The sequence below is a fragment of the Globicephala melas genome, chromosome 2 (genome assembly GCF_963455315.2).
Source record: "Globicephala melas chromosome 2, mGloMel1.2, whole genome shotgun sequence".
Taxonomy (NCBI): Eukaryota; Metazoa; Chordata; class Mammalia; order Artiodactyla; family Delphinidae; genus Globicephala; species Globicephala melas.
The window spans coordinates 34,567,980-34,582,811 of record NC_083315.2 but is presented as its reverse complement, the minus strand read 5'-3'; the positions used below and the strand labels follow the sequence as shown (position 1 = coordinate 34,582,811).

Here is a 14,832-nt window from a genome sequence, read left to right as displayed (position 1 = left end):
GGAGCACAGGCTCCAGACACGCAGGCTCAGCAGCCATGGCTCACGGGCCCAGCCACTCCGCAGCATGTGGGATCTTCCTGGACCGGGGCACGAACCCGTGTCCCCTGCATCGGCAGGCGGACTCTCAACCACTGTGCCACCAGGGAAGCCCTGTGTCATATTTTAGATTCCACACATAAGTGATATCGTATGGTATTTGTCTTTCTCTTTCTGACTTACTTCACTTAGTATGATAATCTCCTGTTGCATCCATGTTGCTGCAAATGGCATGATTTCATTCTTTTTATGGCTGTGTAGTATTCCATTGTATATAGGTACCACATCTTCTTTATCCATTCATCTGTCAGTGGACACTTAGGTTGTTTCCATGTCTTGGCTATTGGGTGCATGTATCTTTTTGAATTATAGTTTTCTCCGCATATATGCCTGCGAGTAGGATTGCTGGATCACATGGTAATTCTATTTTTAGTTTTCTAAGGAAGCTCCGTACTGTCTTCCACAATGGCTGCACCACCTTACACTCCCACGAACAGGGTAAGAGGGTTCCCTTTTCTCTGCACCCTTTCCAGCATTTAGTATTTGTAGACGTTTTAATGATGGCCATCCTGACTGGTGTGAGGTGGTACCTCATTATAGTTTTGATTTGCATTTCTCTAATAATTAGCGATGTTGAGCATCTTTTCATGTGCCTATTGGCTATCTGTATTTCTTCTTTGGACAAACGTCTGTTTAGGTCTTCTGCCCATTTTTGGATAGGGTTTTCTGGTTTTTTTGTTGTTGTTGTTGAGCTGTGTGAGCTCTTACTTTATCTTGGAAATCAAGCCCTTGTCGGTCGCATCATTTGCAAATATTTTCTCCTAGTCTGTAGGTTATCTTGTTTGGGGGAAGCTTTGATTAATTGGTTTAGTGTGAAGCACTTAAGCAGCCTTGGTCATAGAAGATGCTCACTCTATGGCTCTTCCTTCCTCCTCCACATCCTGAGTCTTGCTGGAGAAAATGAGATGACCTTGACAACTGGCTCTGTTTCTATTTTGAGCCTTCAGTAAGGTTTGGCAGGGTAGGGTCAGCTGCATTTCCTATTCCCAAAACAATTCCAGCCAGAACCATTCTCCTCAAATGGAAAATGTCTGGAACAGCTGCCCTTATTCTCAACAGAAAACCCAGTTTCCAATTTTGTTCGGAAGATGGAGACCACACACAGATTGATAGGTATCATCCCAGATATTTTACTTTGCATGCTCAAAGATATATTTATATTACAAACACCTACGTGGTTTGAGCTTTCTTTATAACATACTGGATATATTTTTCTGAAACTTGTTTTTTCTGCTTATCAATACATTATAGAGCTATTTCCCATCCAAGTACATGAGTCACTTTATTCTTTTGAATTGTTGTACTTAATATTACCTCACTCCATTTCTAATGGACATTTGATTGTTTCCAATTTTTTTGCTATTACAAACAAATGCTGCGGTAAACATCCGGAACATCTTTATGCACAAAGGGTAATATTCTTATGGGATACATTTTAGACATGGACTTGAATTGACAGACATGCTCATTTGGACACTACTAAATAACCATCAAAATGTCTACACCAACAGTATATGAGAGTCCCCCTTTTCATCAACTTTATATAGGTTTTTCAGTATTTTAAAAATTTTGCCAATCTGATGGATGAAATATCTTATTGTAATTTGTACTTTTCTGGTTACTTTTTATATAACTTTTGGCTCTTTGTATTTTTTCTCCAACCCATCCACCTTTTTCCATCTTTACCACCATCACCCCTGGCCAAGCCATCCAACTGGTCTCCCTCCACCCATCCATGCTCCTTTCCAACCCAGTCTCCCCACTGCAGCCAGAGTAATCTTTTCCAAAATGCAAATCTGATCATACCACCACCACACCCCGTCTCCCTGCTAGATTAACATCACTATAGAGGCTTCACTTGCTCTTAAGGAAAAGGTTGACTAAAATCCACAGTGTGCCCTATAAAATATTGCACGGTCAAGTCCTACTTCCCTGCACACCCTCATTCGAGACCTCAGTCTGTCTCACTCTTCCAGCCACTGTCCTTCTTTCAGTCCCTCGGATACGCCATGAACTTTCCAACCAAAACAAGAAGCAAAAAATAGAATAGAAAGGATAAAAGCATGGAAGGATCTATCACGAGGATATCTGATTAAGTGGGGTTTTAGAGAAAGAGATATGGAAATGAACTGAAAGGGTAGACATAAAAGAAGTAATAGAAGAAAAATTCCTAGACCTGAAGGGGGAAAAGAGTAAAGTTGCCTTTCATTTTCTCTATTGTTTCTGCTTCCTCCAGGGTTGGCTGTTCAGCTTTTAGTACTAGTGTCCTAGTACTTTTCTTTCATGCTGTTAGTCTTCCCCAAATATCTGGTGGTTTATGGAAGAAGGACTAGGTTACTTTAGAGAGCTTCTCTGGGTCTCTTTTGCAGTTTTCTGGCCTCATTTCCCCCCACAGACCTCTTCTGCTGACTGGGCATGCTTCCTGTGAGCTCGCTGAAGGTAGGTGAGGTACTAGATCTCACTTTACAATGCAGTGGGTGGGCTGGAGACCCCCAGTTGCCATAGTACGGCCTCAGTAAATATTAGAGGGTGTGTTACAAGGAGTAACATTGTTAGTGGCCACTGGTAGAGAATCAGTGGTGAGCAGGTCATCTGCTAGCCTCTATTATTGGCCCTGGGAAGGGTTTGGGAGGTGTGGCTTCCACTGAAAAGAGTTATAAAGGGAGTGAGAATTATCAGGGTAAACTAGCCCACATTATGGCAAGAAGACAACACAGGGATCTGAGGACGTGCTGGAGGACCCAGAGAGTTTGTTCCCCAAAGAGGTAATTCCTAACCTCAGCCATGAGTCAGAATTCCCTGGGAAGTTTCTTTAAAGATTCTTGGGCCTCAGCTGGGACTTAATGAATTAGAATCTTGGGGAGGAGTGGAACCTGCCAATCTGTATCTCTTTTGTTCGTTTGTTTGTCTTTTGTTTTTAATTCTTTCCTAATCTATGTCTTTTTAAAGCTGCCTACATACCTCTGATAGTAAGCCAGACTTGAAATCTACTGCCCTACAGAATCAGTAGTTCCATCTGGCTGATGATGAAACGGGTTATTTGAGGTAGGAGCAGAGCTGGACTGAATAGGAATGAGAAATTAAGACAGACTAGTAGAAACAGGGTTACTGTTATGATTTCTGCTGCCATTTCTACTTTCATGTTTTGCATAGAAAAACACGAGTTCCAATTGTGTGCACAGTGTTGGTGCCCAGACTGTGTCCCCCTAGCTCAGGCATCCCCATCCCCAGTCCCATCCCTGCCCGGAAGGAAGTGATGCTCTCTGCTGGACCGATCTTGCATTCTTTTACTGGGTCCTCAATGACCAGCCTCTTGGGTTTCAGCATCTGCCTTGGTCTCTAGCTCCTTGCGTCCCCCTCACCTTTCATATTTAGGAAGCTAAATAGTTTCTTCTGACTTCCCACTGGCCCTGTCTTCTAACAAACCAGAAAAAGAGGCTGTATTAGTTAAGGTCCTTTGGGCTGGAAACAAAAGTCAACTTGGAATGAGTTATACAAAGAGGGTGGGAGAGTTCTTATTAAGATAGGACCACTATTCTCAGAACAATTTGGTATCTTCTAAAATGTCTTCTTTGAGTATCCTTGGAATATTTGTTCAACTGTTTTCAGTAGAAAAGCTGATCTCTGCATAGGGGATGGCTGAAGAGTACTCAGTCTCTGCCCTCTTGTCCAAAGCAACTCAACTTTTGGCCCCCTAAGCTTCATACCCACTGGAGAAAACAAAAACCCTGCAGTTAACAGGACACCCTCATCCCTTTTCCTCTTACAAATCTTATAAACAGTTTGATGGGACAGTATTAAGTAAACCCTTTGATAGAGTCTCCCCCTACTGGCTAATCAAAGTATTGCTTCCAACTATGTGTAATATAGTCTCTTAGAGAAGTTCAGGTGATCAGAATTTTCTCCACCTTATTACATTTCCAGTGGTGTTTCAACACTCCTTATGGATTATGTGCGCTGATAGGGAGCCTTTTATAGGAACACAAAAATGTCTCGATCCAAAGGGATAATGCTGTGAGACCTCAGGAAGGACTGTAACCAAGAAATGAGGAGTAATTTCTCCTCTCAGCTCTGCAGCTCTGTGTGTTTCTGCTTCATTCTTTGTTCTTTCTGAATGTTATTTTATTCTACTTCTCTGGCCCATGTGGCAGAGTATGGCCACCACTACTCCAGCCTTCAGGTTTATATGTCTTGTTCCAGCAACTTCCAAGTTCCTGGGAGAAAGACAGTGATTGAACCAGCTCAGGTTAGGGCCCTCTTCCAGTCATCTTAGGGGATGGGGAGACATTCTCATGTGGTACAAGTACATCAGTTCCAGGAACCCTGCCCGAGGGAACAAGAGCAGATACCCCAAAGTGGGTCCACTAAGGTGGCTCACCCTTCAGGGTAAATATCTGTTCAAAAATCAGAGGGCATTCAACAGGCACATGAAAAGGTGCTGAACATCACTAATCATCAGGGAAATGCATATCAAAACCAGAATGAAATATCACCTCACACCTGTCAGAATATCTGTTGTCAAAAAGACAACAAATAATAAATGCTGCTGAGGATGGGAAAAGGGAACACTTGTACACTGTTAGTGGGAATGTCAGTTAGTGCGGCCGCTATGGAAAACAGTATAGAGATTCCTTAAAAAGGTAAAAAGAGAACTACCAGATGATATAGCAATTCCACTCCTGGGTATAAACCTGAAGAAAATGAAAACACAAATTCAAAAAGATTGGGCTTCCCCGGTGGCACAGTGGTTGAGAGTCCACCTGCCGATGCAGGGGACATGGGTTCGTGCCCCGGTCCGGGAAGATCCCACATGCCACGGAGCGGCTTTCCATATCTTTCCATAATAGATATGGAAAGATATGGAAACAACTTAAGTAGCCATCAACAGATGAATGGATAAAGGAGATGTGGTACATATACAGTGAAATATTACTCAGCCATAAAGAATGAGATTTTGCCATTTGCAACAACATGTATAGACCTGGAGTGTATATATGCTTAGGGAAGAAAGTCAGACAGAGAAAGACAAATATCATACATATGCTGTCACTTATATGTGGAATCTAAAAAATAAAACGAATGACTATAACAGAAACAGACTCATAGATACAGAGACAAACTAGTGGTTACCCAGCGGGGGAAAGGCATGGAGGATGGGCAAGACAGGGCTAAGAGACTGAGAGGTGTCAACCAGTTGGTATAAAATAAATAAGGTACAAGGATGTAATGCACAGCATAGGGAATATAGTCAATATTTTATAATAACTTTAAATGGAGTATAAAGTATAAAAATATTGAATCACTATGTTGTACACCTGAAGCTAATATAATATTGTAAATCAACGATACTTCAATTAAAAAAATTAAGTAGCTACTGTGTAGGGTAGTTGTGAGGATTAAAGGAGTCAATCTATGTAAAGTATTTGGAAAATTCTCTGGCACATGGTTGTCAAATAAATATACACGTACAGTGGACCCTTTTTGACAACAACAAAACAGAGGGCATTAACTTTCTATTCTGTTTTAAAGAGTAAGGAGGCTAGAAAGAGATCCTTCTTCCCAAAAGGTCTTTTTTAGCTCTCACTACGAGTTATATAGTGTGTCCTAAATGTAAACTAGAGCACTCCTCTTAGCAGAGAAGGTTGCTCACAAACAAATTCATACTCATACCAGAATAGATTTCAAGTGCTTATATAAACGGAGCTTACAGTTTGTTAACAAATGTGTCTTTCTTCTCTTCCTTAAATCGATCTGCTCCAGCTCATCAGGAGAGTGTGTCTTCTGAGGTGTGTGCCTTGACGTGGTGCCAGAGGTTCACGGAAACACATGGTTTGCTTGCCTCTATTGAGGTTGTGATTCCTCCACCACTTTGCTTAGTCAGCCAGGAACAATGCAGATGAGTTTCCTGTTGAATAAGGTCGTAATTGTCAAGCCTTTGCTATACTGAAAGTACAGTACAGTAAAAGGCTTGATCCCAGCAAGAAGTGACACCCCACTTTCTCCCATTGTCCACCTTTTTGTTTGTTTTTCTTATTTCAGACCCACCTTTTGGAGGAACTGCTCGTCGCGGGCTTGTGACACATGTTGGCACGCAGGCCCTTGGAGGCCCTGTACGTCAGCCTGTGGTCAGGGCTTCCAGTCTAGGAAGGTGGACTGTGTCCACACGAGGAGCTGCAAGACGGTGGCTGAGAGACGCTGTGAGCCGGGAAAGAAACCCTCTTCCTGGCGGCACTGCCTGGGGCCTTCCTGTGATAGTACGTACCCCTCTCAGGTATTGCAACCACCCCGAAGCCTTGTGCAAACCGACCGCATGGAGCCAACCTTGTCAGGGTCTCGTCCACAGGACCATTCTGAACGGATGTGGTATCTTGGGACATCAGGAGATTAGCTGCTTTGATGTGGGTGCAACTTGGTGTCCTTTAGAGAAGAAAATATTTGACTGAGTAGGGTGGTCGGTGGCCTTCTAACAAGCACTGCGAGCCTCTCCACAGCCTCTTTCTGCCTTGGAGTTTCAGCCCCTCAGACAAGGCTTCCTTGGATGGGATTGGGCAGGTGTGTAAATGCCCTGAAGTTATGTGGGAAATGTAATCATATATATTTTTCTAGGGAGAGGTCCATTGCTTTGATAAGTTTTCCCTGGGGTTCATGACACCCCAGAAGCTAGTGCTGCTGTCAGCACTGGGAGGAGCAGGTGGCCTGAAGGGCTGTGACGTCCCCTGAGGGCATCGAGAAGCCACATGGCCTAGCTAAGAAGTGAGTCCAGGGTACTTCTGACTCCAGTGCCAAGCAGTGGCCCTAACCCAAGCCTAGCTTCTTCGCTTCCCCCTGTAATCTCAGTTTCTGCTTTTCATAAAATCATGTACTTCCTTTTAAACTAGGTCTCTAATGAGCTATGTGTTAAATGGATATATATATATATTTTTTTTTTTTTTTTTCTGCAGGAGGCTGCACAGACACAACTCACTACTGTACGTTTGTAAAGCATCTTAATTTGTGTTCGCTAGACCTCTACAAACAAAGGTGCTGTCAGTCGTGTAAAGAAGGATAAAACTTTTAGGGGGTCCTAATGCCACTGGGAAGATGAAACAAAATGTAAAAGCTCTCTTCCCCATGTAGCTGGCACAAAGACACGTATTTCTTTACCAAAAAACCCTCTAGATTCTACAATCAGACAGAAGTCGATGCAAATCACCACTGTTAAAATTTGGGACTGTCATTTCCCCATGGCCGGTTTTTAATTCCAACTCTTTTAAATGATATGTTCCAGGACTAACATAAAATACTGTAGCAGGCACACCATTGCACGTGGGACCTCGTCCTGTCCTTCTAATCAGGAAATCACCAAGATCACCTGTGCATTGTCACGAGCTGCCTCTTCCTGTGATTTATAGACTAGTAGAGAGTACGACATCCTGAAGGCTTGAGAAACACGGCAACTGATGACTTCTCTCAGTTTTAGGGTTGCAACAGGTTTATAAGGCATTTACATTTTAGAAGCTCTGGCCAGTAGTTGTTAAGATGTTGGCTCCAATGGCATTTTTATGGACCCTTACGTTTAGTCTGTGAAAAGGAGACAGTCACTCTGGACAGGCTTGTGACCCTGACTGATCCAGACATCCTGGAGGAATGGCATCTTTTCCTTGCTCTTAGAGAACACTGAGTAAACATTGCTGCCATTTTTGCAACTACGGAAATCGATCTGTGACCAAATGAGGCATCTTGGAAATTAAAGGAGATGGAAAGTTAACCTCTTCTACTGATTTTGAAGTATATTCAAAGCGTTCTTTTAAGAGCTGTGTATGAGATTTTTCTCAGCACTATTCTCTTGCACACAAACAGAAAAACCAAAGCCTTGTTAGACCGAATTTATGCATAAGATAGTATTCCTAAGGATTTTTATTTTGGAAAAATTATGAGAAAGTAATCTAACTATGAAACATGATAGCTGAAAAGAGCTGTTTACAGTAAATAACTTTTAATTTGAACTGATTTGTCAGTAAATCCAAAGCGAATTAGCATTAGGCTGGAAGGTACAGTTAGGATGAGAAGTTAAGAGTTAGGATTTGGTGACTAAGTTTAGGGTTCATTTTAGTTTTAGCCTTGGGTTAGGTGAGAGAAATGGAGGTTCACTTATTGTTAAGGCTAGAGTTGGCTTTATGGATTAGGGTTAGGTCAGAATTGGTTTGGGTTTGGATCGTGCCAATGCTGGCATTAGTGACGGCGTCAGGGTGGAGGTAAAGTTTGGAGAAGATGTTGCTGCGGAAGGAGTTGGGAACTAGTATTTAATTGTAAGTTCTAAAGCTGATTTGGTTAGGGGGCTCTTACATACTAGCAGTTATGGCTTTGGATGGCACACAACCCCAAATAAGTGGTCATACTTCTTTATTCGGGGTCCCAGCTGCCTGTGCGCATGTTGCCTATAGGCTGTCGGCAGCAAAGTTACCTGAAGCAGGTGTGCTGGCCCTAGTCCCTGGTCACTCATAAGTGAGCAGTGCGTTCTGGCTTTGGATTTGTCTGTGGACAAGCTTGCTGAGTCTCTGCCACATCCTGAGCACCAGGTCTCTTGTTCTAACTGCAGCCTCACTGACACTGGGATGAGCACTACTGTACGTGGAGGGTTTGGTGGTTGGGAATGGGTGCGGGAACGTGACGAGGACACACCAGCCTGTGAGTTGTTCATCATCAATCACTTGATTGTTGAAGGCTTTTTAAATTAAAAGAGAGATCATTTGTACAATACTCTTTGTATATATTTATTATATGACTTAAAGGTGCAATATTTTATTTTGTACAGTATGTAATAAAGACAGGGGACATGTATTTTTCTGATTAACAAAATTTCTTATTAAACTGCTTCACTTTGTATTTAAAGTTGCTATTTTCATTTGCTGTTGTACCTTTTGTCTTGTTATCATTCAAATGACCTTCCTGTGTACTGTATTTTACTACTGTTTCTATCACCTAAGAGTTACTATTTCTCTTTCACAATCCTGACTAGGAATTCAGAAATAAATGTACTTTGATTATTCAGTGGCATCCTTACAAAGGCAGGTGACTTATTTGCATTCGGGTTTTGGTGGCCTTGGGTATGGTCACCTTGGCTGCCTCTCTGAGTCCAGGAGCAACCCTGCTGGGCTCAGTGCCCTGGGCTGTCTTTGGGGTGTGGGTTACAGGATTCAGAGCGGATCACACAGAGATTCACTCTCAGTGCCTCACCCCAGTCATTTACTTCCTGTGAATCACACCTAAAAGAATGTCAAGGGCAGGAAAGAGTGGCAAGAAGTTCCAAACGGACAGCCTGAAGCAGGTGTGGAAGTGGGTGGTAGTTGGGAGAGCAGGAGGCACTAGCACACTTTTATTTCTGGCTATTGTGAGGAGGTTAGCGATGGATTTGAGATGTCTGCACAGAGAGACTTTTTAGCAGCGGTTGGTGAGTAACCGCTTTTAATAGCTTTCTTCTCTTATACAGTTGATGGGTTTGAACTGCTTGCGTCCACTTATACACAGATTTCTATGACTAGTAAATACTGCACTATCCAAGGTTGGTTGAATATGTGGATGTGGAGCCTCGGATACGGGGGCCAACTACACATTATACGTGGATTTTCCATGGCGGGGAAGGGTGGCGCCCCGACTCCCACACTGTGCAAGGGTCAAGTGTATAGTGCTTCAAAATTAGCAGTGAGTCTCTCTAGAAAACATCCGTGGTGCTGGAATTGAAATTCCCCTTCATTTGCTACAGGCCTTGGAGTTTCCAAGGTCACTTGATGAAGACAAAAATCAACCATTTTACAGTAACTTGTAAGACTGTGTTAACCTAATGAGGCCGAGCCACACAGAAGATAAGCAATGGGACACCTCAGATATCTCAACAGTGTACTTCCTTCTTTCCTTTTCTTTCTTTCCTTCCTTCTGTCCCTTCCTCCTTCTCTCCTTGACTCGTTCCCTCTTTCCCCTTCCTTCCCTCCCTCCCTCTCTTCCTTCCTTCTCTAAGGCCTACGTAGGTTACAAGGAGTGGACAGCATTATCGGGACAGTGGAAAAGTTACAACTTTATTTCCAACTCAGATAAATTTTTCTAGGAAATCCCCTCTATTTTCTTGGCAGTTTGAAATATTTTGTAATCTTTAGTAACTATGCAAGGACACCAAAAAACTCCAGATTTTACAATCTAAACACTAATGTAAGGCTTGGGTCCACTCTCATGTACAGTGTGATGAAATCCCAAATATTCTGTCTTTTACATGTCAACATTTTGGGATTTTACCATTTTTCCACTGTTGTCCTTTATTCTGCCCGAGTTCTAATCCAGGATCCCACATTGTGTTTTGCTGCCTTGCCTCTCTAGCCTCCTCCAATGTGTGATGCTTCCTCAAATTTCTTGTCTTTCATGACCGTGACACTTTTGACCATGACACTGGCTAGAGGTTTTACAGAATGTCTCTCGAGCTGGGGTTATCTAGTGTTTTCTCAAGATGAGAGTGAGGTTATACATTATTGCCCTTCTTAATGCATACTGTCAGGGGGAACAATATGTCAATAAGTCCTATTACAAGTGACTTGATCCTTGGTTCAGGTAGTTTCTGCCAAGTTTCTTGTCTATTACGTGACTATTTTTCTCTTTGTAATTAATAAATACTTATTTTAGAGACAATACTTTGACACTGTGCAAATATTCTGCTGCTGCTTAAATATTGCCCCTTAATTTTAGCATCCACTGTGGATTGTGCCTACAACAATTATTACGAAGATGTTCTAATTGTAAGCTTCTATTTTCTTCACTCTGTCTACTTTTACTAATTGGAATCCTTTGGAAGCAAAGAGTTGTCCCTTCTTCCCCATTTATTCACTTTATGTATATGCACATGGACTCCAGGGGATGCATATATATCTAGATATCTATAGTTATAGATATAGATATCTATATCTATATATAGATATATATTTAGGGGTTGAAATCCAACACTATCATGACTTTGTTGCTCAAAGCATACTAGCTATGGACAAATTCTTAGAAATGCACAACCTGCCAAGACTGAATCAGGAAGAAATAGAAAATATGAACAGACCAATCACAAGCACTGAAATTGAAACTGTGATTAAAAATCTTCCAACAGACAAAAGCCCAGGACCAGATGGCTTCACAGGCAAATTCTATCAAACATTTAGAGAAGAGCTAACACCTATCCTTCTCAAACTCTTCCAAAATATAGCAGAGGGAGGAACACTCCCAATCTCATTCTACTAGGCCATCATCACCTTAATACCAAAACCAGACAAGGATGTCACAAAGAAAGAAAACTACAGGCCAATATCACTGATGAACATAGATGCAAAAATCCTTAACAAAATACTAGCAAACAGAATCCAATAGCACATTAAAAGGATCATACACCATGATCAAGTGGGGTTTATTCCAGGAATGCAAGGATTCTTCAATATACGCAAATCTATCAATGTGATAAACCATATTAACAAATTGAAGGAGAAAAACCATATGATCATCTCAATAGATGCAGAGAAAAGTTTTGACAAAATTCAACACCCATTTATGATAAAAAGATATCAGCTCGGTGCTTTGTGACCGCCTGGAGGGGTGGGATAGGGAGGGTGGGAGGGAGGGAGACGCAAGAGGGAAGAGAGATGGGAACATATGTATATGTATAACTGATTTGCTTTGTTGTAAGGCAGAAACTAACACACCATTGTGGAGCAATTATTCCCCAATAAAGATGTTAAAAAAAAAAAAAAAGGGAAAGCATACTAGCTTTGGCCATTGGGAGGGTTAAAAAGTTGACTGCATATACACTAATCCTTGAATGTGCACGCACACACGTGCACGTGCACACACACACACACTTTTTTTTCCTGTATCTATGCATTCATACTGAAACCTTGAATGCCAGTCCAGCACATAGGGTCATTATTATAGTCTATACCTTTTTCTTGTTTGTAAACTTCTTTCTCTGACAGGGAGAAGCCTGGCTTTCATTATCTGCAATATATTTTCTTGGTTTGGCCTTATTATACACGTAGTTTCAGAGCTGGTAACGCATACCCCTGTGAAAGGAAAAAAAGAAATTACCAAGTAGAGTACAGTATTTGTATAGTATTCTTTTTGTCTACTGCCTTATGGTGTCCAGTGAGAACCCTCTTCCAGAGTGACTTAGGTCATCCCCTTCCTTCCCACCCCCTGCAGTGTGGTTATGTGATTCATTTGTAGTACAGTCATCCTCATTTGTCACAGTCTGCATTCCTCCTTGCTTTCTCCCCACCTCCTGGGTGATAGTTTTTATAATTTTACATGCAGTCAAATTGCCTCTGTGCTTTACAGTTCCAAGAGTTTTGACAAATTCAGAGAGTTGTTTGTCGATCAGCACAGTTTCTTACATAACGGTTCCATCACCTCCCAAATTCCCTTATCTTGATTCTTGGTAGCCAATAATTTCTCCACCCCCCACCCCCTGGCAATTATTTATTTTCTGTCCGTATAATTTTACCTTTTCCAGAGTTTCATGCAAGTGGGATCATACATTATGTGGCCTTTGAGGCTTCTTTCACTGACCAAAAGACATTTAAGATTCATGCGTGATATTGGGTGAATCAATAGTTTGTTCCTTGAATTGGCTTCGTATGGGTATACTATAGATGTGTATCATTTTTCCAGTTAAAAGACCTCGGGGTTGTTTCCAGCGTGGGGTGATTATGAATACAATTCTATAAACATTCACGTACAGGCTTTTGTGTAAAACTAAGTTTTCATTCTTCTTTGATAAATACCGAGGAGTAGATTTGCTGGCTTATATGGTATGTACATGTTTATAAGAAACTAGCAAACTGTTTTCCAAAGTGGCTGTTCCCACTAACGACATACGAGTGTTCCAGGTGCTCCAAATCTGTGTCATTTGTCATTATAGTTCCATAATGGCTACAAATAAAGTAGTATAGATGGGGACATTGGAGATGATGGAGAGATAGCCCTGGCAGCTATCAAACTGTGTGCCCTGTTGAAGGGGAGGATGGGGAGGGGCGACATTGGTGAAAGTCCTGGGTCTGTGACATAGGGTGAAAATCTGCCCATCCATGTAAAACACCACTGAGTGGAGAGAGAAGAAAAGCTAAAGTCTTAACAAAATGGACGTTTCTTCATGTTTTATTGGACACTGTGACCCTTTGAAAGATACATCAGCAGCACTCTTTTTAAACAGCCTTTTTGAAGTTTGCTAACTTATGATGACAAGGTTCACCTTCCCCTTCTCTGATGAATGTTCAGAGGTCTCCTCCTCGCTTCATATTACCAGACTCCTCTCACACAGCGATTCTCAGAGAGGGCCTTAGAAAGGAAGTCTGTAAATCTGATGTATTCAGGGGCTGGGCTTCCCAACCTCTGACTGCTAAACACTCCCCTCCTTACTTCCTGCCATGCAGTCTTTGTTTTTAATATTCTTTGATTTTTAGAGCAGTTTTAGGTTCAGAACAAAATTGAATGGAGAGTACAGAGAGTAACCCTGTACCTCCTGCCCCCACAGATGCACAGCCTGCCACTATTGATTGCCCGCACCAGAGGGTACCTGTGTCACAATGGGCGACTTGACACTGACACAGCATAATCACCCAAAGTCCATGGTGTACATTAGGGTGCACTCTTAGCGTTGTTGTCCCTGCAGGGTTTATAAACTACAAAGCCTTTCTGTCTCATTCTGTGGTCTCATTCTCCACAAGGACATGCAGGGAGACAGGATGGAGATGGGATGGGGTGGGGGTGGAAATTTTGTCTCCAAATGCCCTGCTTCCTTCATCCGATTTATCCAAGTTTGGCTTAGTGGAAATTCATTCTAAATCTGGCAGATAGTTAAATAGTTAAAATATTACTAGTTTCCAGTGCTGTTAAAATGTTGTGTGACTCTGTGTGTGTGTGTGTGAGAATTATGTAGAGCTTATCCTGGAAAATACTTTATTAACAAGATCTCTTTTCCAGAGAAGATTTGTTGCAGAAATGATTTCATGAAAATTCATTTAATGATGCTCTATTACTATGACTAATATATCAATTCAACATAATTTTCTCTAATATGAAAGTAAATAAAAACAAACTACTTCCACATAATGAAAAGTATTTTAACCAAATGTTGACGGACTTGTTCTCAGTTAAGTATATATTTTGAAACAGTTCTAAAGCTACTAGAGACTGAAAAGATAAAATAAATCATATTATCCCATAATGCATCATTGATCAAAGAAAAAACACCCACTCAGATTTTAATTCATTAGGAAAGTCTCAGCATTTATAATTGCAGTCTGTTCTTTCTACTTCACTTAATGGCACCATTCCTTCCCTCCTTCCCTTCTTGGCATTTGTCTTCACACTGGAGGAGGAGGACATAATTGTGCCCATACCAAGCCTGATTCTTCTTCTGCACCTTGATTCTGGGAGCAGCAATTAGGTGCATAATTACCTGAGGTTACCGTGAAAATTTTCTTCAGAGCTGTCAGTCATTCCTTAAACTACTCTCGCAAATGGTTTTTCCTTTTTGGAAGTACTGTCATTCGAACCACATTATTCGCCCCATCCAAGCTCTCCATTCTCTGTAAGAACTTCTAGGGTGCTTGTGAAGCTTTAGAGGGCAAGTCTCATCTCAAATCATACTACTCGTAAGCTTGAAGCAGATTACGTTATTTTACAATCCTTGCTACAGGACAGAAAGTGAGTGCTGAGTAGGTAATTCTCCTAATTTGA

At 41.6% G+C, this 14,832-nt stretch overlaps 1 protein-coding gene across 3 annotated transcripts in view; it reads left to right on the top strand.

Annotated features, from left to right (window-relative positions):
• The window catches only part of ADAMTSL3 (ADAMTS like 3), a 366,800-nt gene extending 357,685 nt beyond the window's left edge, over positions 1-9,115 (top strand). For 2 of the 3 annotated variants that reach the window (XM_060293777.1, XM_060293779.1), the window contains one exon: positions 6,136-6,707. In XM_060293777.1, the coding sequence (XP_060149760.1) occupies positions 6,136-6,484 (349 nt within the window). In that variant the 3' untranslated portion in view covers positions 6,485-6,707. Of the gene's footprint in view, positions 1-6,135; positions 6,708-7,037 lie in introns of those variants that run through there. The other variant, XM_060293778.1, reaches the window with a different exon arrangement.
• The last annotated feature ends 5,717 nt before the right edge of the window (positions 9,116-14,832 follow it).